At 55.1% G+C, this 22,675-nt stretch overlaps 10 protein-coding genes across 10 annotated transcripts; 3 read left to right on the top strand and 7 right to left on the bottom strand.

The window, feature by feature from the left end:
• Positions 1-434: 434 nt before the first annotated feature.
• CDEST_08904 (uncharacterized protein) lies at positions 435-800 on the bottom strand (the record flags this gene model as incomplete). Its single annotated transcript, XM_062925063.1, has 1 exon — positions 435-800. The coding sequence occupies one exon, from the start codon at positions 798-800 to the stop codon at positions 435-437; it is 366 nt and encodes a 121-aa protein (XP_062781114.1).
• Positions 801-2,087: 1,287 nt separating this feature from the next.
• On the bottom strand, positions 2,088-3,641 carry CDEST_08905 (uncharacterized protein; the record flags this gene model as incomplete). The annotated part of the gene is made up of 1 exon (XM_062925064.1): positions 2,088-3,641. One exon carries the CDS (start codon positions 3,639-3,641, stop codon positions 2,088-2,090), a length of 1,554 nt encoding a protein of 517 aa, XP_062781115.1.
• Positions 3,642-4,270: 629 nt separating this feature from the next.
• On the bottom strand, positions 4,271-4,723 carry CDEST_08906 (uncharacterized protein; the record flags this gene model as incomplete). The annotated part of the gene is made up of 1 exon (XM_062925065.1): positions 4,271-4,723. One exon carries the CDS (start codon positions 4,721-4,723, stop codon positions 4,271-4,273), a length of 453 nt encoding a protein of 150 aa, XP_062781116.1.
• A 63-nt stretch (positions 4,724-4,786) lies between these two features.
• Positions 4,787-5,155, bottom strand: CDEST_08907 (uncharacterized protein; the record flags this gene model as incomplete). Its single annotated transcript, XM_062925066.1, has 1 exon — positions 4,787-5,155. The coding sequence occupies one exon, from the start codon at positions 5,153-5,155 to the stop codon at positions 4,787-4,789; it is 369 nt and encodes a 122-aa protein (XP_062781117.1).
• A 955-nt stretch (positions 5,156-6,110) lies between these two features.
• On the bottom strand, positions 6,111-7,616 carry CDEST_08908 (Putative trimeric LpxA-like superfamily, dynactin subunit 6; the record flags this gene model as incomplete). Its single annotated transcript, XM_062925067.1, has 2 exons — positions 6,111-6,954; positions 7,005-7,616. The coding sequence occupies 2 exons, from the start codon at positions 7,614-7,616 to the stop codon at positions 6,763-6,765; spliced, it is 804 nt and encodes a 267-aa protein (XP_062781118.1). The 3' UTR covers positions 6,111-6,762.
• An 85-nt stretch (positions 7,617-7,701) lies between these two features.
• CDEST_08909 (Putative NADH:ubiquinone oxidoreductase, 51kDa subunit, NADH ubiquinone oxidoreductase, F subunit) lies at positions 7,702-9,485 on the top strand. Its single transcript, XM_062925068.1, has 3 exons — positions 7,702-8,058; positions 8,158-9,145; positions 9,202-9,485. Exons 1-3 carry the CDS (start codon positions 7,786-7,788, stop codon positions 9,372-9,374), a joined length of 1,434 nt encoding a protein of 477 aa, XP_062781119.1. The 5' UTR covers positions 7,702-7,785; the 3' UTR covers positions 9,375-9,485.
• Positions 9,486-9,784: 299 nt separating this feature from the next.
• CDEST_08910 (Putative peroxisomal biogenesis factor 11) lies at positions 9,785-11,279 on the top strand. Its single transcript, XM_062925069.1, has 2 exons — positions 9,785-10,109; positions 10,329-11,279. Exons 1-2 carry the CDS (start codon positions 10,061-10,063, stop codon positions 11,231-11,233), a joined length of 954 nt encoding a protein of 317 aa, XP_062781120.1. The 5' UTR covers positions 9,785-10,060; the 3' UTR covers positions 11,234-11,279.
• A 1-nt stretch (position 11,280) lies between these two features.
• CDEST_08911 (uncharacterized protein) lies at positions 11,281-12,644 on the bottom strand. The gene is made up of 2 exons (XM_062925070.1): positions 11,838-12,644; positions 11,281-11,773 (listed from the first exon to the last, which is right to left on the bottom strand). Exons 1-2 carry the CDS (start codon positions 12,575-12,577, stop codon positions 11,602-11,604), a joined length of 912 nt encoding a protein of 303 aa, XP_062781121.1. The 5' UTR covers positions 12,578-12,644; the 3' UTR covers positions 11,281-11,601.
• A 1,029-nt stretch (positions 12,645-13,673) lies between these two features.
• CDEST_08912 (Putative Smr domain-containing protein) lies at positions 13,674-15,507 on the bottom strand (the record flags this gene model as incomplete). Its single annotated transcript, XM_062925071.1, has 3 exons — positions 13,674-14,620; positions 14,671-15,310; positions 15,478-15,507. The coding sequence occupies 3 exons, from the start codon at positions 15,505-15,507 to the stop codon at positions 13,674-13,676; spliced, it is 1,617 nt and encodes a 538-aa protein (XP_062781122.1).
• Positions 15,508-15,947: 440 nt separating this feature from the next.
• On the top strand, positions 15,948-22,390 carry CDEST_08913 (Putative amidase). The gene is made up of 5 exons (XM_062925072.1): positions 15,948-17,502; positions 17,635-17,712; positions 17,767-18,365; positions 18,415-20,967; positions 21,072-22,390. Exons 1-4 carry the CDS (start codon positions 17,324-17,326, stop codon positions 19,527-19,529), a joined length of 1,971 nt encoding a protein of 656 aa, XP_062781123.1. The 5' UTR covers positions 15,948-17,323; the 3' UTR covers positions 19,530-20,967; positions 21,072-22,390.
• Positions 22,391-22,675: the final 285 nt, after the last annotated feature.

Raw genomic sequence — 22,675 nt, forward strand, 5'->3', positions numbered from 1 at the left:
CATGCGCCTTTCTACACCTTAGACGCATCGCGAACCATCTTAAGATCCCATGTCACCACAGCTCCCAGAGCACCTAGAACCCGAGTCTTCTTCGGCAAACGCGATCTACCAGGCTTGTTCCTTTCGCACCTTTCCCGAACGGCAAATCAAGAAAGGTACCAGGTGCAATAACTTGGACGACCTGGGACGACAGCAAATATGATGGTAGGAAGTGCAATGCGACGGATTTTGTCTGAATTTCTATTAGTTCATGGTATGACTAGCCGAATAGCCTGCTTTGTCCGATCCTTCGAGCCGCACCTTCCACCGTCCCATCCTGACCTGTATACATTCTACATCAGAGTCCGGCCATCCTCGTTTACACAACAGACGCAACAGCTTTTTCCATCATCTATCGTATCTCGGAATGATGGCCAGATTGTGCTATCCATCCATCAAGGCTTGTAGAGACGTCTTTGGAGTATGAATGGCGTCGTGTTATCTTGGTCGTTTCGATCGAGGTGCTCGTTAAAGCTGACCTTGTCGATGAAGCTCACAGCCGCGAAGACCGTGGTTCTGAAGCCGAAGCCTTGGTCGGGATTTAACTTTTCGTAGTATTGGCCGATCACGCCCTTGCCAGCGACTTCGAACCGCTGCTTTACTTTGTCAAACACCTGCGGAAAAATACAGGAGGGAACGACGCCGCCGAACCCATGCATGTCGCGGACAACGATATGCCTGAAGTGGCCCACGATGGAGTCGACATAGGCCTCGAGGCAGCCTAGACTAACGTCCAGGGTCCCCATCTCGTCCCTGTTCATCGTATGGATCTTGTGTGTCGTCGAATTAGGGTCCGCCCTCGTTTACTGGTGACTTCTCGAGCAGATGTGGTCGTTGTTGCCTGTAGCCCGTTCCCGAAGAAGAACGTTTTTTAACTGCTTGCGAACCAAATTTGATGTCGATTCCTAGCGTGATATGGAAACTTGGTTGAAGGAGGATGGATAGTGGATAGACGAAACAAGAGGGGTATGGATCCAAGATGAGTAGTCTATAGCGAGGTGTTGTTGACAGAAGTTGAAGACAGCATCAGCCAGTTGCTGTGCTAAAGGAAGTTGAAACGCTACCGATCCAAAAGATAGAGAAAGGGAGGAAGAGATACCTTGCACGCTTGCTAAAAATGAATGTAGTCTCCAAGGCAGGTTAAGCGCTTTCAAACATCTACAGGCGCAGCTCCCCAAGTGTTGCTCCTGCTGCCCGCGCGTCTCACTTTCCCCTGGCCGAAGGGCAAATGCCGAACGAACTAACAATGCATGAGTCCAGCGGAACATTCTAGACAAGGTGGGTGCTACTCGTAGAAACGCTTGTATTTAAGGGCTCTTGAGAAATCTGCCAAGCTAGAGCCGTTTTAGAGATAGGTGGTGAATGGCTTCGAGGAGCAATGAGCCAGCACGTCTGGTCGCCTAGACTGTAGGCCGAAGACTGATTTCTGCTGCCGTTTTTGACCTTCCCGGAAGAAATTATGACAATTAGGGCAATCGGAGTGTGAGCAAAAGAATTATGCCTTACGCTCTCAATGTCACATTCACTAACCTGGCCGACATATGACATTATACGAGATAGATTCTGATTACGTGTCGACGAGGAGTTCCAGGTGAAAGGGAGTCTTTTGCCTCAGCAAACAGTGAAAAGCCACCGGCGATGGTTCACTCGATGCGAGAGAAGACTTCAGCGCTCGCCCGATGACCAGGCAAGCGACAGGCACCGCAAGACCATGTCAGGTCACGAGCGTTTGGGCTAGCAAGGATCGTCACCCTCCGGATGGCACGTATGAGGTATATATTCTGTCGTATACAGTACTGAAGACAGCCTATTCAGTAATCTTACATTCTTTCTACACTCTTTGCTACACCCTTTGTTTTCATTTCATTCGGGTTTTCTTGACCTTTTTTTTTTTTGTCCTTTTTTCATTGTCCTTTTGTCCTTTATACGCCATTCCATCAGAATACCACTTTGTTCCAGCGGGCTACACGCCAACGCGTCACCCTGTAGTACCACCCATAGCTCTGTTTTCAATCAATCATAAAGCAGGAGTAACGTTCAAAACCATCTCAGTTGGAAGCCAACTTGTTCGAGTCGAAGGAGAGGAAGGTATACTTCTTCTTCTCCTCGTCACCGTCCGCCTCATGACACTGCACCTTCAGACATTCTCCCATGTCCTCATGGCCGTTGCAGCTTTCTCCCGTAAGGGGGTTGGCCTGTTCTCCGACCTCGACCTCATGGAGCACCTGGAGGAGGCAGTACGTCTCGCCCGGTATCGAGTACTCGAGGAAACTCTCGAACTTGGGTGTGCAGCGCTTGGTGCTGAGGATCGCGGCGACCTCGAGGAAGATGTACTGGTAGGTCGGAGACTTCTCGTCGTTGAGGTCCCGGACGACGTCGAACTTGCGCATGTTGGAATTCAGTCTGGCGAGATAGTTGTCCCAGACGTGCGTGACGGGGACGTCCACGGCAGCCGAGTCGACGCGGGCTCTCTTGCGCTGCGGGGTCTTGGAATGGGAGTCGGCGGACGCTCCCGGCCTCTTTTCGATGGCGTGGAGGATCTCGCTGTGCCTCTTTTCGGAGCCCTCGGCGTGGAGGGCAAGCTTCTTCTCAGTATCTACCATCTTGGCTCTGGCCTCGTTCAAGTCAGCTTGGAGGTTCGCGTTCTCCGCCTGCAGGCGAGTCTTCTCAGCCAATTCCATCAGCTGGGTGGCTCTGAAACCCTGAAGCTCCGCGCGCAGGTCGTTCTTCTGCTCCTTCTCGCTGGCGATCTGGCTGTCGAGGGCCTTGTTCTGGTATTTGTACTCGAGCAGCTCGAGGCGATCCAGCTCGTGCTGCTCCTTCTCGCGCTCTAGCATGTTTTCACATTCAATCCGTTGCGCCGTCGCAACATAGAGATCTCTCTCGATGATTCCCCTACGGTGGGCCCCGAGCATGACCACATGACCTAGCTCGTTGATGGTGCTCATCACTTGTCTTGCATTTCCAAGGGCCTGCGACGCCATTTCCACTTCAATGTTGACATTGGGGAAAACCTGGGGACGCTGATTCTGAGGATTCTGGTTCTGAGAAGACTGATTCAGGAGAAGCTGATTCTGGGGATGCTGATTCTGGAGAGCCCGGTTCTGGAGAGGCTGATCCTGAGGAAGCTGGTTCTGAGGAATCCGGTTCTGAAGAAGTTGGTTCTGAAGAATCTGGTTTTGGGTAATCTGGTTCTGGAGATGTTGGTTCTGGAGAAGCTGGTTCTGAGGAAACTGATCCTGAGGAAGCTGGTTCTGAGGAGGCTGATTTTGGAGAGCCCGGTTCTGGTTAGGCTGGTTCTGGGGGGGCTGCTTATGGGACTCCCGGGTGAGGTCGATTGGGGAGGGCGTTTGGTCCACTGAAGCGGTCGGCATTCGCTCGGCTCTCGGAACCCCTAAGTGAAGTTTTCCCCGTTTGGTGGCGGCGAGTCTGCCGGCACTCAGGTTGATAGGCGAAAGCAAGGACCCGTCATTCTCGTCTGGCTGAGAGATCGCGGGCTCCTTGCCGGTTTTGGGGCCCGAGGAACCGCGGTCGGGCTGCTCGCCTCGGCGGGAGGGCAACGGTTTGCGCGCTCGGCCCTCCTTCTTTTTGTTGGCTTCCATGTCGACTGTTCGATTGTGATGACAACAGAAGAGATGGACTCGAAATCGGTGTGACAACAAGGAAAATGGACTCGGAGTCGGTTGGAAAGAAAAGTCGAGGGGGGGGGAGGAGAGGAACGGATGGGTAATGACCAAGGAGGAGAGACGGATGGATGATGGATAAAGAGGAAGAGAAAGAGAAACAGATGGGTGATGGATGAAGAAGAAAGGTCAATAGGGGAAGCAAAGAGTCAACAGAGTTTTCACCTGTATTTCTTTCAACAGACTACCCAAATCACATAATCTTTTGTGTCCAGACGGGGGCGGCCTTCTCGCCCATACGGACAAGATACCAAGGCTCGTGTTATGGGAGACGGGGCTTGGGCAGGCGGGCTGTCACAGTCCCCGTATGGTTGGCAGAAACAGAAGAGTTCCAAGCCGCCTCGAAAGGGCAGCAAAGACCGAATGCAACTGAGATGCGTGATATATTAAAAAGGCTCTAACACAGAGAAGCGTCTTTGATTTACAACTATTAGTTCTGTTTGAAAAGGGTTCATCATGCTTAGACTCTGAGAGACGGCGAGCTGTAGAGCATGAGCGAACGAAGACTACCCGTTTCCCCTTTTTCCTCAGGCCCTGATACCACTATCTCACGGCTGTGGAGAGCAAACCTCCAATTTCATAAGCCTCTTAGCGTTGACTCCGACAGCTCGCAGAGAACTCGTGACGGGATCAGACACAAGAAACCTGTTCCTCGGACCCGGGCCCTCGTCGTCTCGGTAGTTGTACCACACGTGGTAAAGCACGGGCATGGCACTCTTCTTGGTTCTGAAGTTGCCGTTCCTGATGCTCTGAGCGAGCTTGGCAGTCCATGGGAACGGGCCCGTTGTGGAGCCGCTCACACGGAACATCTTGAGCTGAGCGCGGGCGACGAGCTGGATCCAGGGCTGCGATGAAGCAATGGCGGGCTTGTTGCCTCTCCGTTGGACGACGACGTGGTACACGTCTCGTTCTGACAATTCATGCTTCCGCTTGCAGTCGTCCCAGCCGTGTCTCTTGTCGTTGCAGAGAGGACATCCCGAGACGAATCCGTTCTTGTCCATAAAGATGCAGTCGATGAGGCGATGTCCGAAATGACCACAGCTGCCGCATCTTGCCGACTCAAGTTAGCCTTCCACAGATTCTCTTCCGTTTGTGACTACGAAATCCGCGTCTCGTTCAGAAAGCGTGATCTCGAAGTGGAAAGGCGGAGAGCTCCGGGGCGGGGATACGATACCCCAAAATGGTGTAACCTGGCTCGATGCCGTATCCCCAACCCCGTCTCCTCCTGGCAGCGTGGCATCTCTTGCGCCTTCGCGTTGCTTAGATTTGTGGGCATGAAGGTGTACTGGGAGATTCTGAGAGTTTTTCTTGGGCTCAACGTCGGCAGCAAGTTGACGTTGGGTGCGGGTTCGGGCTCGATCACCGATTCGATTCAGGCTGTGGACTTTCTTGAAGGTGCTCCGAGGGTCGCCTTTGGAAGGTTCTCTGGGCATCTTTTGGGGATGCTGCACTTGAAGACCGTTTTGGAGAAGCAGAATCTTTTGGAGAGGCCGCTGGTGTGTCAGAACTTGCGAGTTGGCATTTGAGCCCTGGCCATGGCTTTTTTGTTCTTGTCGAGTGGCAGTGCTAGTTTGGGTTGGCTGAGAGTAAGACAGCAACTGAGTGTTGGTAAGCTGGCTTTGGCGCAATGAAGCATCAATAGCCTTTGCTATAGGCATTTTAATTTGAAGCTGCTTCACAGCATTGTTGGGATCTCCTGGCAGCAACGCTGCTGGGTCATGAAGAAGCACTGTACCATAATTGGATGCGTTGTTGTTTGTGTTGTGCTGCAGAAGATGACGTTCAGCATTAGTAGCAACAATGCTGGCAGTATTACCAGGCATATTCTTTTGATGCGCTCGTTGCTCAAGCTCGTCACGTCTTGCTTCAGCCTTCATTAGCTCTTTCTGGAGTTCCTCCTCCTCTTGGCGCTCAAGCTCCGCAATCTTGACAAGAGCCTTTTGCAGTTTAATAGAAACGTCGGCCTCAGAGGGGCTGCGTTGCTGAACTCGCTTCCTGTCTTGGTGAGTGATCTGGCTGATGCTATCAAAAAGCTCTACCATTTCTCTTTCGCGTTTTTGGATGGTGACCTGGGATCGATTATACCCTCTGGCATCCCTAGACATCTGTGTCCCAGGAAGTGCCATGATCAGGCGGCGCTTTCACCTGCAATTAGAGTTAGTGGAGACGATCCTGGGGCAATAACTATAATACTTGAAGCATGTATAAATTTAAGATGAGTTCCTGGAGCAAAAGTGAGGCCGAGGGTTGGGTTAAGAAAGGTGTGTAGGAATAGAATGGCAAGCAGCCGATGAGGCCCAGCGGTTGGGTTTTATATAGACCAGGCTAGTGGAGAAACCCAAGAGGTCAAGAGCAGCAGCCACGATGAATCACATGGTGCTCAAAGTGGTTGGACTTTGAATAAAGCACACTCACTCAATCACGTCTTGCTAAGATCGCTAGCTGAGGGCATTCAGGAGCGTGTGCGTATGTTAAACTTGTCAATCTAAAATCCAATGACCTTCAAAATGGTCAAGTAGCAACAAAAGTTGTATTGGAAGCACTTTATAGAGAGGGGGGTTTCCTAGGCTTCAGGCAAACTCATCTCATAATGAAGCTAAAGACTTCTGGACACTGAAGTCCAAGCCAAGCTGCATCTGCTGGTGACGGAATACTCGACGCTGTCCCAGTCCAGGTGAAGAATACGAGTGGTCACTTGACAACTCAAAAGATCCTTCAAGCAGACCATAAGGACCATAAGCACAGAAAAGCAGGAGTGAATGTCCAGAGCTCAACCCTACGAGCTCAGAGTGGATTTGGAACTGCCTTGGCAGATTCTGCCAGTCTCTTTACCACTTGGTGTTGCGGTTGAATTGAAAGTTCCTGATTAGGGACACACGTATCTAAATTTCAACCCGTCACTGGACAGGGGCCAAGAGAACAGAGTATAATCACTGGTCAGTACAGTCAGCCCATGGAATTTAGCATACGGTCCCCAGGTTGTTTCGGAAGAAATCCTGAGTCCGGATTGAACCAAGGGGGTATCATTGTAGTGTCGTCCTCAGCTCAGCCATTTCTCGGCCTTATTGGGTATAAGTCTCCTGAGCACATCAATCTGCCGCGCCTGCGCCTTGTGCTTGAGGTCTGCAACTCCTCGTCTGTCCGTCCGTCGCTGGCCGTTGGAGTACACGACCGTGTAGTCTGGGATCTTCTCGCCGGGCTTGACCACGGTCAGGGGTGATATCGTGCAGTTCTGCGGGCAGTCAGACTCTCTCCACTCATCATAGGAAACGGCAGACCAACCTTGCCAATGACGGCACCACCCCCTATCCGAGATCGAACTCCGACGACGGTATCTGTCCCAATCTCCGTGCCGCCAGCTTGAATAACCGAGCCAACTTCTACGACCACGTAGTCTCCGAGAAGAACACCTCCGCTGGCATCGTCGTTGCCAACCGCGCCAATGTGGGTTCGCTCGTGGATGATGCACCGTCGCCCAATCAGGATGCTGCCGTTGGTAGATTCAAGCTTGGATCGTGGGTGTAGAACGCTTTCGGATTGAATCGTGATCGAGTGGGTTCCGACAAGAATGGCGCTGTCAGCGACGGTGAGAGACGAAGAGAAGTTGACTGGCGGTCGCGGGCCGGTGTTGGAGACGGCGGGCAGCATAGAATGCCGCTTGCTAGACGACATGGTGACGACGTGTATACTGGGTTGCTCCACCCCTGAAGATTTGATACGCACAAGGTGAATGTTACATGCTTGGTGAAGATGACAACGCGGGACCGAGCTCGTGCTCCGAAGGCCGTCTTCGATGTTAGTGACGGGATGGGATGGGAGGTGCGCCTGCCGTTTCGTGGGGCAATTGCGCCGGCCGTCGATAGCTGCTACGACACATAACCCCGGTTGATGCATGGAGCAGCATCACGTGATCTTTTAGCTGACAAACGGCCCGCATTGGCCAATCAACGCCAATTGGAAATAAGCATCATCGACTTGGTGCAGCAGAGCTTCGTTCCACGACGGCGAATTCCTCCGACCGACACCCTCCATCCACCACCAAACACCACCCCCAACGCCCACGATGGCTACTCCACGGCGGTTACCCGCGCAGGCCGCGCAGGCTGCGCGAAACTTTGCGACGGTTCGAACATACGGCGGCCTCAAGGATCAGGACCGCATCTTCCAGAATCTCTACGGTCGGCTGCCCCCGACGCTGGCCTCGGCGAAGAAGATGGGCGATTGGCACAAGACGAAGGAGATCATTCTTAAGGGACACGACTGGATCATCAGCGAGGTCAAGGCCTCGGGTCTCCGTGGCCGTGGAGGCGCCGGTTTTCCCTCGGGACTGAAATGGGTAGGTTGCCACCTTGCAGGCTGCTGAACAATTGCCGCGGCACAATCAAGGGACAGAAGAACGGGGACAACGGGCTAACGCAACTGGCACCCCGTGCAGTCGTTCATGAACTTCAAGGATTGGGACAAGGACGACAAGCCCAGATACCTGGTCGTCAACGCCGATGAGGGCGAGCCCGGAACCTGCAAGGACCGCGAGATCATGCGAAAGGACCCCCACAAGCTCATCGAGGGATGCCTCGTCGCCGGCCGAGCCATGAACGCCACCGCCGCCTACATCTACATTCGCGGCGAGTTCGTCCAGGAGGCCGCCGTCCTCCAAAACGCCATCAACGAGGCATACAAGGATGGTCTGATCGGCAAGAACGCATGCAACTCGGGATACGACTTCGATGTCTTCATCCACCGCGGTGCCGGTGCCTACGTCTGCGGTGAGGAGACGTCCCTCATCGAGTCCCTCGAGGGCAAGCCCGGAAAGCCCCGCCTCAAGCCTCCCTTCCCCGCCGCCGTCGGTCTCTTCGGCTGCCCGTCGACCGTCGCCAACGTTGAGACCATCGCCGTCGCCCCTACCATTTGCAGACGTGGTGGCAACTGGTTCGCCGGCTTTGGACGCGAGCGTAACCAGGGAACCAAGCTCTACTGTATTTCCGGTCACGTCAACAACCCCGTTACCGTCGAGGAGGAGATGTCGATACCCCTGCGCGAGCTCATCGACAAGCACTGCGGCGGTGTCCGTGGTGGCTGGGACAACCTTCTGGCCGTTATCCCTGGTGGATCCTCCACGCCCATCCTGCCCAAGAGTGTCTGCGACAACCAGCTCATGGACTTCGACGCCCTGAAGGACAGCCAGTCCGGTCTGGGTACTGCCGCCGTTATTGTCATGGACAAGAGCACCGATGTTGTCCGGGCCATCAGCCGTCTCTCCCACTTCTACGCCCACGAGTCCTGCGGCCAGTGCACGCCCTGCAGAGAGGGTAGCAAGTGGACGGACCAGATCATGAAGCGCTTCGAGAAGGGCCAGGGCCGGCCACGCGAGATCGACATGCTTCAGGAGCTCACCAAGCAGGTTGAGGGCCACACCATTTGCGGTATGTATTCGTCCATGACGTCAACGATTTCCAGCGCTAACACCTCTGTCTTGTAGCTCTTGGTGAGGCTTTCGCCTGGCCTCTTCAGGGTCTCATCAGACATTTCCGTCCCGAGCTCGAGAAGAGAATGGAGGAGTACGCCGCGCAGAACGGCGGCGCCAACGCCTTGGGTGGTGGCTGGGCGCCTGATGCCCGGGCTCAGGGCAAGTTGGTTTCGCCAGGACAGTAAAAGGCCGAGGTTTTTGCATGCTGCTTTGTAGACTGGCGCCTGAGGGCTTGTATATATTAGTATCGTACATTAGCAGAGCCCTTAATGTGCCGGAGTTCATTTGTTCACGACAATTCTTCGCTGAACCATGGGTGCCATCGGTGATGAATCTGTGAATTTTCTCCACTCATCATGGTCGGGTTGTTTACTGTCACAGATGCAAATCATGGGCGGGAAATTTGCGGTCTTGAGAATGATTGACATGCATTCTTCAATGTCTAGATTTCGGCGTTAAGTCCCCCCCCCCCCAAAAAAAAATGTTATCCAATGAGGCCATCGGATTTCTCAGCTTGCCCTCCCCCCCCCTTTCCTTCTGGGGTGCTGCAACAACCAGGATCATCTCGGCCGACATATCCGGACAAGACGCTCAGTTTCATGCTGCTGGCTGGACCCGACCCCGATTCAAAGAACCTCCGAGGACGGCGGATGGAGCGGTTCTTTGTCACGACGCCGACCTCTGACCGCCCCCCGTCCGTCGTTCAACATCAAATTCCTCCACACCCCCGCGGCCGGTCGGAACACCAGCGCATTCGGGACCCGATTTCATTGTATCATTATCTATTTGGAACTCGGTCGCGAGCATTTCTTATTCTTGGTCTATTCTTTTTTTTCTCTTTCGCTCGGGGGTACCTCTCTTGCTTTGGAAAATGACTTCGTTCGGATATGATCAGTTCGTGGCCTTCGGATCCGACAGTGGTAAGTTAATCTCACCCCATTGGCCTCATCCTTCGCATTCCCCCATTCCCGTTCGTTTATGCCAGGACCGACAGCCGGTCACTCTTCTTCCTCTGATGAGTTGCCGAGCTGTTGGAACATTACGCATATCGGCTGGCGCACCTATTGCTCACCCAGCCCCCTTCACTGCCCTCTTTCACCACTCACTCTCATCTTTACATGACACTGACGCGATCACAGCCGGGCTCGAACGCATTCTTCGCGGCCTCCAAGCCCTCACCGCGATCTTCAGCGCGTACCCGTCCCTCGTCTCCCTCCTCCTCCTGGCCCCGGGCGCTCCGTATTCGCCCCTCCTCGAGGCCCTCGGCCCGTTACGGGGCCATCTGAACCTGACCCGCCGCTTCATCCGCTTCTTCTGGTTCCTCAACTCCTTTGGCGCGTCGTACAACCTCTACACCTCCACCCCGTCGTCGTCGTCACCGGCCCCCCCACAGAGTAAAAATGGCGGCGGCGTCGCCGTTGGCCTCGAGACATGGCTCGACATCCTCCGGTTCACTCTCCTCGGTCTCTACGGCGGCCTTGAGTCCCTGACGCTGCCGGACCTGCTGGGCGTCCCCCGACTGGAGTTCTTCGGCGCCGAGCGCACGGCGGCGCTCAACGTCGAGGCCCAGCGGTTCTGGCTGCTCGCGCTGGCGTGCGGCGTGCTGGCGAACCTGACACGGATGCTCAAGGCGTTTGCGTACGCGCCCGTGCCGCAGCACGGGCACGGGTACGGCACCGGTGAGGAGGTCGGGAAGGACGGGGACAAGAATGCCGAGGAGAAGAAGAAAGACGGGGAGAAGCAGGACGGAGACGGCGGGGAGCCGCTGGATTGGGAGGCGGAGCGTGCTCGTCTCAGGGCCATTGTGGTTAAGAGGCGGGAGGAGAGGAAGAGGTGGAGGCGGCACGTGGCCTTCCAGGTCAAGTCGCTCGGGCGGAAGGTCTTCTCGGACTCGTTGGACTGCCTCATCCCCGGCGTCGTCCTGGGCTGGGTGAACGTCCAGCCGGGCACCGTGGGCGTCGCCATGCTTGTCACGACTGTCCTGACGAGCAAGGATATCTGGGAGAGGTGCGGTGCTGCGGTCGCGGCAAAGAGGGCTTCTTAGAAAGGCTGTAGAGGTGGTCAGCCGTACGGCTGATGATTGGTTCTTTTTACGCATGTTACACGATGGGTAGACTGGGACGGTGTGGCCGGGGCCCCCGCTCTATAGACTTAAAGAACATCTAGATGGATGGGCATGCATGGTACTGCGCCCTGCGCAATGCCAATTTCAAGCAATCGAATCTCCGGGTACAAACTCCGGATAGAGCACTCGTTCTTCTCTTGCGTCATGGCATTCATGCTCCCCATTTCCTCCGTTCCCACAAAGATGCGCCCGTCTAGCTCAGTGACCTTCATGGTCGTCTCATACCTTGTCATAGCGGGTGGGCCAGCACCTGGATCATATCTGAACTTGCGTACTGCATTTCCTTACTACGCCGTGACAGACATGGCGACATGCCTCTGCTCAGGGCTCTGAGGCAGCCGGATGCGGTACTTGTGCGAGCCAAGGTCCGTCTCCTCATCCTCGTCCCACATGATCTGGATCTTGGCGCTCTTCAGAATGGCGAATTGCTGAGCAATCGCGATGGCACCTTCGAAGACGCTTTGTGCTCGTCAGTGACCGTCCTAGAATGCGGCGTCTGTTTAGGGACTTAGGGGAAACATACCCAATAAAAATACCAAGGACGGCAATGGGAACGTGGGAGTCCGATTCCCAGCACCTCGGATCAGTCGTAGCAACCACGCCAAGGGCGAAGGTGACGATGGCGAAAATGGTGTCGACGGCCGTATAGACCAGACCCTTGATCTTCCTCTGCTTCCCGCCGTCGTCCACCAACCAGCTCAGCACGCCGCCGCGCTCGTGGCCATCGTCATCGTCGTCGCGGCCCCGCCGCCTGAAGATGCACTCGACACACCCGAGGTCGACGGCGAAACACGTGCCATGGCCGCGGCGACGGCGGTTGCCCTGGGTCAACAGGGCGAGGACGAGCCAGACGAGCTGCGCGACGGAGAAGAAGATGAAGAGAGCTGAGACACTGTAGAAGGGGTTATGCTTCGTGCACTCGACGGCGACGAGGCCGATGGCGAAGGCGATGGCCACGGCGCGCAGCACCCGAACGAAGTTGAAATTGAGCCGCGCAAACACCCGGGGCGAGCCGCTCCCTTCGCGGGAGGAGTCGGAGCAGGCGCGGGACGTGAGCGATGCCTGTGGGAATACGACGTTGGGGTTGAGCGGCCGGTTCTCGGTCGGGGAGTGGGAGGCCGTCGCCATGGTCCGGAAGGTGCCCAGACACTTTGTCGAGGGGAGATCGTACGTGATATCGTAGCTCGGCTGGTTCGTGTTGTCCTGGAACGACAGGAATGGGTAGTGGATGGCGGTGTCTGACTTGAGCGAGTCGGAGGGCATCGAGAGTCATCCAACGGTGGGAGGTGGCGAAGGGGAAGTTGTTTTATACGAGAGCCGGGGCGCGCTCCATCTCATGGCATGACAACGGGCGGGAGAGAGGCGAGAATACGAGGGAGGGGTTGAAACAGTAGGCCGGATGAGGAGCTCCTGGGAGTCGGGGTTCGCGTGTTTCCAAAAGGAGAAAGATTACTACGTCCGTCCACTCGACTCGGATACGGATAGTAAACAACAGGTTCGACCCTCTCACCCTTGTCTCCCAAGGAGAGAGAGAGAGCCACAGGCGCGCCCGGGCTCCGCCTTGCGGCATCGTCGAATCCTCGCTCGTCCACTGACGTTGTCCGGAATTCGGGTGCCTGGAGATCCACCTGAACACATGTTGGTGCACTTCAGAATCTCGCAACCAACCTCCCCCCCGGCCTGATATGTGATTGGTCGGCGGTGGATGGTGCGGAGGCTGCGGCAGTGCTGGGCCCCTTGACATTTTGGCCGGGGTAGATAAGGGCTGCCGGGGTCCGATTGATTCGCAATGTGCGTAGTTTAATACTTTGGAGGTTGCATAGTTGAGTATAGTTGAGCGTCGTTGAGAATGGTAGTGATGGGCAATAAAGTCCCCTTTGATCGGTTGTGGTCCAGTATTCGAGTTGTGGTCCAGTATTCGAGTTGTGCTATCTGTTGTACTTGAGTGACGGCCAATTGAAAGCCGCCTGATATTGTTGAGAGATCCCCCGAGGATCTTAGAAATAGTTCTAGACGGAATCCAGATTCATTACTTCGGTCGTGTTCTCATGAGGCGTCTGTCGCTTCCAAGCTCCTCCTCTCAATGCAATATCGCTGATGACCGCGAATCATACAGTCTTTCTTTCGCAAGACTTGTTGTCTTTCCCTCCGCCAGCAGCTCCGTCTCGTCATAATCCAAACGGGCCACTCCCGGGCGACGGAATATGCGCTTCCAGGGTTTTAATGCTGTTGCCTGGCCAGGAAAGCTTCGGGTGTCTCGCCGCCAAGTCCTGATACGTATGGTTGATGGAAGCAAGCAATGCCCTCTCTTTCTCTGTGTCTCTCCCCTGACATAGGACACCTCGTCAGCCAGAACGCACTACCGGCGACCCGTTACCCGATAGCTTCCAGTCCCAATCGACACTTTCCACCCATCGTTGACAAGGGCGGCAATAACACCTTGTCGCAGTCGTGAGACACCTCCGGCACTATGGAGGCCCCGGCCCGTAACAATCGTGAAGCCCTCCTGAGCCTTCCTCGCCCTGTACTCTCCCAGGTTGTTCCACCAGTCCCAGACGCGCTCCCGCGCGATTCGGACGCCGTCGGCAACCTCAACGCCGTGGAGGTCGATCTCGTTGGCTGAGCTGGTGCTCGCAACATGTATGTCGGCAGCAACACTCTTGGCCTTGGCAAAACTACGCGCCTCCTCACGTCCACGCTCAGCATAGTATCCTGCTGCCTGTCTGTAGAGATGTCCCTTCTTGTACACTTGCCCCGCGCTGCTGTACGAGTGGTTGCTGGCCTCGCGATATACGCTCGCCGTGTCCATTGCTTGCCGGTAAGAAAGAGGCGTGGTCGAAAGATGGCCAGAGAGAGCGGGCGTGCTGAACGTATGCCCAGTTGGCGACATGGCCGATGTCTTGGGCGAGGGCACTTTTTGCCAGCCTTCCGACGAACCCTCCAGCTCGGTGCTCGTCAGAGGCGCGAGTTTGTAGCTAATTTCCAGACGCTTTACCGGCAGCTTGCCGAAGTAGCGGTTCAACAAGACAGCAACCTCTTCGGTCCATTGATGGTCGCCACGCGTGACTTCGTCGAGAGGGGGAAGGTAGTGCTCGGGGATATGCCGGTATTGCTTCTTGAGCTCTTGAACACGTTGCTTCCGGTAATCGTCCTCGCCGCTCCATACGCCAACACCTTGCTTGATGTACCGGTCCAGGAACTCGATGATGGTAAGCTCCATTGACCCTTTGTGTGCATCGAAGACGTCTGACACCTCTTCAAAAGGCAACTCAAGCTTTTCCACGATGAAAAGAATTCTTTCGATTCCTAGACATTGTCAGTCATGTGCCATCATCAACCTGGCAGACTATACATACTCTCGTTGTCTACGTTCACAGGCGAGGCCTCCGGAGTGCTGCTGGAGCTCGACGACAAATCCGTGCGTAGATCCCTTCGTTTCTTCCCCTTGCCCTTTCTTTTTCCAGAAGGCTTCTGTGAGAGTTCGGCCTGGAAGAAACCATCAATGCCCTTGGGTCTCTCGCCGATGGACTCGAGGAATTGGATGTTCAGCAAGGTCTCCAGGGCTGTTTGGAAGTCACCCTGGGCTTTCTTGAGAGCAAAGCTAACGTCATGCATCTTCAGGTCGGAAAACATTTCTTGGAGCTGCAGAGCCTTCTCTTGGTCCGAGTCTCCGTCAAATGTCTTAATGCGTGGGACATCATAATCAGGTTCCGAGGGTGGCGGGCTCGTCAGCGCCGTTCTAAAAGAATCGGAATCTTTTGGTTGCAGCCCCTCGGTGGTGTTGGTAGAGCCGTCCCGTGCGTCGGCTGCTCCATCGATGGACCCGGAGGTATCAGGGACACCACTGGCATTGAAACCGCTTGCCTCTTCGACCAAGACATTCTGCGCGAGGGTCTGCAGCATGCCTCGGACTTCGCCAAGCTGACTTGCATCGTGGAGGTTCACCTCACTCGCGATTGCGATAACGACTGTTGGGTCCAAGAGCGGGAACTCGGCCTAGTAAATTGATGTTAGCATACGGCGCCTCTCAAGCCTCACCCAGGCGCGAACGTCGTTGTCGTAGTGAGCCATTTGGTATGGCTTCGCTCGTGATGTCATCGGCGCATGAGGCTGAGTAAGGAGATCGACAAAGACCTTGGCAAGTCTTTCGAGTCAACACTCACCACCAAGTCGTCGAGTTTTGATGTGGCCATCGAACAGATTAAGGCTTCAAGGTTCGAGATATCGTCGTGGGATAATCCAGATGGGCTCACTAATCATACTGAGGAGAAAGTAAAACAGAGATCTCGCTCTAGATTTTGGTCGGGAGCAACCAGTGGTTTGGGCCGGCCAGAGTCGCAATGTCTGATGACCGAAGACAATGCAAACACGAAGGAGGCGCACAACGGCAGCCAAGTGCACTGCAAGCGTTTGAAAATCGTTGAAGATAAAGTAGTTGACGCGATAGAGATGATGACGACGATGCGGGGCGGTTTTTTGTTTTTTTTCCCTCTTTCCTCTTTTCCCTTCTGACTGCGATGGCGTCGATTTTCGTCAACGTCTGAATGGAGGGTCCCAGGCGCTAAAGTGCTCAGACACGCAGTCAAGCAGGCGTTTGATGATGACGATGATTCATAGGGGTCGTGTGCATGTGCGCCCGGTCTCTGTTTCTTTTTTTTACCTTCTCTTTTTCAACAAAGAAAAGGGTGGAAAAGGGGGGCTAATAGTAAGGTAATCTGTCATTGCGATTCGGTTGTTGGCTGGACTCATACCTCTCCAACTCCCCCCGCGTTTGTCATAGGAGCCTGACTGTGGCTTGCTCATCGGGAGCATGTGGCTGACTGGTGGCTTGAAAAAGCCGAAGCAAATTGTGGGGTCATGTGGCTGAAGTGGAAACAATCTTGCTTGTCATTCGGGCTTTCGGTGCAGCGACAATCCCTCTATTCTTCCATCCTCAAATGCTCAATGCGGACCTCCTCAGGTGACAGATGACTTCACCCACACTCACTCATTCGCCCCCTCATCAAACCGTGGCACGACATCAGTGGCCCGCCTGGCGGGTTAGTACGAGACAGCGATTTCTTTTCCCAGGTGACTGCAACTTTGGCGTCCAAGATGCACCAACGGAGTCCGTCTGCCTTCCAGGTACCTGGGGCCGGCAGTCCGCGGACTGATAAGAAACTCCATCTGCGGGACAATCAAGCTAGTGCTCAATCTATTATTCGGGGCATCTTCCGTCAAGGCATGGCTGGCGTGATGTGGTTCTCCACGCTTGTTTCACTACCCGTGTGGGCGACTAAAGAACCTCTTGCGTTCTGCATGGAAGCCTATTGAGATGCGTCGCCTGTATGCTTCTGCCTCATATCCTTGAAGGGGGGAGAAGGCGCTTGCATGGATTCGTCAGCCAAATATCTAAATAGAGACAAGCTCTGCCGTCCATCCCGTTCCGTCTAGTCATTTCCAGTACCGTAGCTCAAGGTAGCTCAGCTCACCTGCATAATCACCGCACATAAACATTCACCTCACCTCATCCACTTCCAGCAAGGCAAGGCAAGGCAGGGTTGCACGGTTGATGACAGGGATGAACTGCTTCGCCTGACCGAGGATCCCGACGACAAACATCGGCACCCAAACAGGGCCAGGCCAGGCCAGTTTTACATCAACGACTGGAACAAAAGAAGAATTCGAAACGCAGACGCATTGATACGTTTAGGTCGACTCGACTGCTGGAACCCGGCTAGAAGGCAGATCAGCGAAACGGGACATCGCCACGGGTGCGTTCTGCGTAGTAACATCCCGAACGGCGGCTCTTCCCGGTGACAGACCTCCTTGGCCTAGTCGTTCGTGGGCTCGACGAGCGGGGAGCCTAGGCGCAAATCTGTTGCATGGTCGTGCCCAGTCCTCTCATACGAGGGAGGTCCTGGCGGCAGCATCCCAGCGCATCGACCTTCGTTCTTGTTTCCGACGCAAGCTCGACACAAACCTATATAACCTTGTGCTTGACCCCTCCTCGGGCGCGTCGCCAGGAACATGTCCCATTCAACGCAATCCATCAGCAGCGTTCTTGAAACAGAATTCGACATACAACCCAGACTTGAGCAACAAGCCGGGTTGGGATCCAACTTACTGTCTAACACTGTCTCCAGGCGGCCCATCATGAGTACCGAGACGCGCAAGAAATTCATAAACTACCCTCTGCCGATTCCTGGGTAAGTTGTCTCGTCTTAAGCTTGTCGGCGTTGGCCGCACGTTCGTCCCGCGATGCGCACATCACCGATGACTTGTTCCCTTCTACGTTGTCTGTCCTTGTCTCGACAACTCACTAATAACTGATGCAACAGACCAACTATTCCATACGATAATGGCAGAAAAAGCAATCCGCCTCTTCGAGGCTGGATCTTGGTCTTAGCAGCATGGGTGTAAGTCGTACCTCTGACCAAACTAAAAAGCCCGGATATACTGACCGGATACAGTATGGAATGCGTGTGGTTCGTACGCGCTTTCATCTGGAGCAACGCCGGCTTCGGGAGTATCAGGAAAATCCGCAAGCACATCGAGAATGCCGAGCCCCGTTACGATCCAACTGTCCTGCCCTATCCGACGGACGAGGCCAAAGACCCAGCCGTTCTCCATCGCGAAAGCACCGTGAAGTCGAGGCCACACCCCTTCAAGTATTACTCCGTCAACGACTATCATGAGATGTACCTGTCAGGCGCAATCACGCCACTTGCCGTAGCTCGAGCCATTCTGCCCTTGATTCGCCGCGACACGAACCCACCGGGCGAGCATTCGATCGCGTGGTTCGATACCAAAGTCGCCCAAGTTTTGGCGGCCGCTGAGGCATCCACGAAGCGGTACAAAGAGGGACGTTCACTGGGTCCTCTTGATGGTGTGCCCACTGCCGTCAAGGACGAGTACGAGATCGACGGATACCGGACCTGCCTTGGCTCGAGGAACGATTACACTACCGAGGCCGAGCCTGGCCAGTCGATCACAAGTTGGTGTGTGAAAAAGCTGGAAGACGCAGGAGCCGTTGTTCTTGGGAAGCTGTCAATGCATGAATTTGGACTCGGTGAGTAAACCACGAGATCAAAGAAGGGCCGTAACCTGACAGTCACTAGACACAACGGGAAACAACCCAATCTACGGGACACCTCGCAATCCCTATAACCGTGGTTACTACACGGGTGGAAGTTCTTCTGGGGCCGGATACGCAGTTGCGACGGGCTTGGTCCCCGTGGCCCTCGGCAGTGACGGTGGCGGCAGCATTCGCATCCCCTCGTCCATGTGTGGTGTCTACGGCCTCAAGCCCACCCATGGCCGGGTCTCGTTCCACCCTTGCCCGAACCACAGCAACAGCTGCGCAGTCAATGGACCCATCGCCGCGGACATCGAATCCCTCGCGACCTACTTTGAGACCATCGGCGCCCCGCATCCCGACTCCAACTTCATCCAGGCGTCCCCCTTCATGTGCTCTCCCAGCGAAAAGCGCGGCAAGATCCTCGGCATCCCTGAGGCGTGGTTCGCGCAGGCGGATCCGGCCATCCAGCGTCTATGCCGGACCATGATTGCAAAGCTGGTCACGCACCATGGATACACCACCGTCCCGATCGACATCCCGTTCTTGGTCGAAGGCCAGTTCGCGCACGCCATGACCGTCCTTACCGACGGCGCCGCCCTGCTTCCGGAGACCAAGAACCTCACGCCAGCGAACCGCATCCTGCTTGCCATCGGCCGCGTCACGTCCGCCATGGACTACCTCTTGGCCCAGAAGCTCCGCGGCCTGCTCATGTCGCACCTCGCGCATCTCTGGCGCGAGTACCCCGGCATGATCATCGTCACCCCAACGACCGCCTGCGCGGGTTGGCCCATTGTGAGCAAGGGCGAGCTGGCCCACGGCGTGAGTGACGGCGACCGCACTATCCGGTCAATGGAGTACGTGTGGATGGGCAACTTCTGCGGGCTCCCCGGCGTCACGGTCCCGGCGGGCTACGTCGTGCCGCACGACCAGGCCGGCGCCGGCGGCGAAGCCGGGCCCGAGACGCTGGGCAAAATCCCCATCGGGCTCATGGGCATGGGCGAGTGGACGGACGAGCACAGCCTCCTCGAATTTGGGCTCGATGCCGAAGACCTGTTCGCGAAGGAGCGGTGCCGGCCGCCCACCTGGGTCGACGTCATTCAGCGGGCCAAGGACGACATGGCGAAGACCGGGGAGGACAGCTTGATAGACATTTAGCGACAATATCCACAGCAGCGAGAAGGCGATAAGGATGGGCAATGTTTAGCGGGTGTGGCGTAGTTGTTAGGGAACAAACCATGTCGGAGCCACGTCGAGATCCAAGCAGGAGAACCCACCGCGTCCATGCGTTATGTGTGTGAAATGATGACTCTGGAGCCACAGTGACACCACACGCGTATCTCCACCCTGCTCGAGAGGGCTGAGTTCATCGCGGGGTCGAATATTGATCACTCATTCGACGCAGGGATGGCCCCATCAACGGAAAATGGGGAAGCACTTGGAAGTTGGAGACCGTCTGTTGTAGCAAGCTCGCAAGCGCCCACATACACAGACACACACATACATATCCCTCCCTTGCCCATCTCCTGCGTAGATCAATGCGAGTTTGACCTGGGGAGAAGGGCCCGAGCAAGGCGGCACGACAGCTACAGGAAGGAAGAGCCCAGATCGACGACTCTTCAATGTTTTGATGAACCCATCAGACGGGGAGGGGGGGGGGGCGGAGGGAAAGTTCCTGGTCGAGCTGTCTTGAACACAAGCAAGGTTGCGAGAGTCCAGGCGCCTGGTCCTTCCCGCCCCCACCAATGTTACAGCAGATATCGGAGTGGCTCATGCACAGATATTATGCTCAATGCACCACAGGATGTCGGACGCAGCCCAAAGCGCTCAGCCGCGGCGGCCTGGTCATGCAAGCAACAATCCGTTCCCCTAGCGCTGTTCTTGATGCTTTAGGATGGTGGGGGGCAACAGTCGTAGACGGGGGGGGGGGGGGGGGGGGGGGGGGGTTATGGTTTTGTGCGCTGGCTCTGACGGCGGCAGTGCATGTTGGAGACCGAGAATTGGACGTTTGGTGGATCGAGAGATGCTTCACACACTGGACGTTTATCCAGACCTTGGGCCTCTCGTCCTCGACCTCGCGTGACTGACGGCGTACGCGGCCCGCGGCTGCCAGCAGCACTCATTGCGAAGAGAAGCGCTTTACGTCTGCCGCCTACGTCGTTGAACTCTTGAAGAATCTTGCGTCACCAGAATTGACCATGCTTGGGGGATAAAGCCAGGGGAGTTGTTGGGTCATTCGGAGATCCTTTGACATTGGCATAGATGGGAACTGGCGGCAGGATAGCAGGAGGTGGCGGCAGGGTAATCTTCGTCCTACTTTTACGGCGTAAGACTACTTGGGCGCTCGGAACTTTCCCTGTACACCCGAGCAAGTGCTTATTTGGGTCGAAGGTCTCGCAAAAGGAAAGGGCGGCTTGCTTGTGGAGTGGACACTGTCCGATCGCTCGGCCGGGCGTGTGATCCGATCCTAGGCAGATATCGGCGCGAAGCCACGACAGTCCACCCGGCGTCGGCGCCGAATTTCCGGACGCTAAAATCCAATGCTTTAACTTTCTCGATCACTACACCCGCCACACGGAAAAGTCTGCTCGAAATCGTAGGTAATCGGAGTGCTATTAGTTGGGCTGGCTTTCCTGTTACCCAGTAACCCAAGTACCTTGACCGCGGAGTCCTTGGGTCTACAAACTAACTCGTACGCAGGTATCAGTGTGTCGTAGTACGGTCTGGAAGCTAAATCGAAGGAGAAAACGATTCAGAGTATGAGAATTGTTCCCCCTGGAGTACGTGGTGGTATAGCGATTTGTTGATCGTCTACATTTGACTGCATGGTATTCGTCATGTAGCAAAATAAACCTCGCCTGGCCAGCGTTTTCCTGGTATCCTAACACGGAACATCAATTGTTTAACCCCCTGGCACCGGGCTTGTTGTCAATGAGGATCCGGGGATAACCTCAACTCTAAGCTTCTTCGTCAGAGTTACCCGTCTTGCACCATAGTCTATATGCCAATAAGAGCCTGTAAGAAATATCAACTGCGTAGCTGCCTAAACCAACGGTTCCTGTGCTTTCGTCCCATGGGCTACAGACCGGCAAGGTAGCAACAGCACCATCTAGGAAGGAGCAAGACTTCTTCTTTCCAATCTGTGGCCTAGGACTTCACCGACCGGTAAACGTTTAGTCAAGCGGTCTGGCTCAGTCCTAACTAAATACTCTTCAACAGGGGGCGCAGGTTCGAATGGGCCTACTAACTTACAAACGATTTCTTTTTGGTTCACTGTTGGTGTTTAAGCTTATTCTATACCATGATAATAACAGAGACCCTATAGTCTTCTGCTATGATGCTGCAAGAACGATACGCTTTTATTGCCTTCCTAAAACGCCTCTACAAAGAAAGCTCGGCCGCCTCCTCTTGACCAGATCCGAAGTATGTTAAGTCAACTAATCATAAGATGTAGCTGTTGGCGTCGTACTTTGCGTCTAAGCAGGCAAATGTGTGAACTGTGAGTAGTCTGATAGTGTTACCAGGATAGAGAAGGGGGTTCGCCATGAGGCTGAAATGTCTGAGAAAGTTCCTCATCAAGGACGGGTAAACAGAAGCCGGGTATTTTCTGACCATTACAGTGGTCATTGGGGGCATTTTCCCCCGATGAATGCTGTCAATTCGTAGAGTCTGGAGGGCCATACATACTCACTAGCTGACTGGGCGACAAATCATTGAAATGTGCCAAATGCAATGTCAACATGGCAGGTTTCCTTCAATGAACATGTCTGCAATGTGCTCCATTCTCCTAGTCTAGGGACGATCCTGAAATCAGGCATTTTGTGGCGGCGCTTGGCTAGTGGTTGGGCGCCATCCACTTCGGGAACATGACGCACGTTCTTGACGTACCTATTCAGACCACGCCGAGTCTTCAGCACTGATGCAGGCAAACTGCAGCGGCAGAGGCGAGACAACACGGCCTGACGCAAAACGCCGGGCGCCGACCCAATCAATCAGCTGCGGCGCCGTTGACATTTCCCCGGAGGCACGGCGGGCGACGAATCAACCCGGGTTCGCGGACAAGGTCCCTTCTCCTCGGCGTCTAGAACATACATACATGGACAGACACGCCAGACACCGACTCGCATGACACGGAAGCTGTTCGGGCGGATGTCGGGAGCACGACATGAACAGACCAGCAGGCAGGCAGGAGACTTGTTGAACGTGACCATCCATCGTCAGAGGTCTGTGACGTCCCAACAAAATGCAAGGAAGAGGTGGCCGGTTGGGGTGAGTGTGAGGGGTCAAGCTACACGCGACGCAGT

This window comes from Colletotrichum destructivum, chromosome 5, assembly GCF_034447905.1.
Source record: "Colletotrichum destructivum chromosome 5, complete sequence".
NCBI classification, from domain to species: Eukaryota; Fungi; Ascomycota; class Sordariomycetes; order Glomerellales; family Glomerellaceae; genus Colletotrichum; species Colletotrichum destructivum.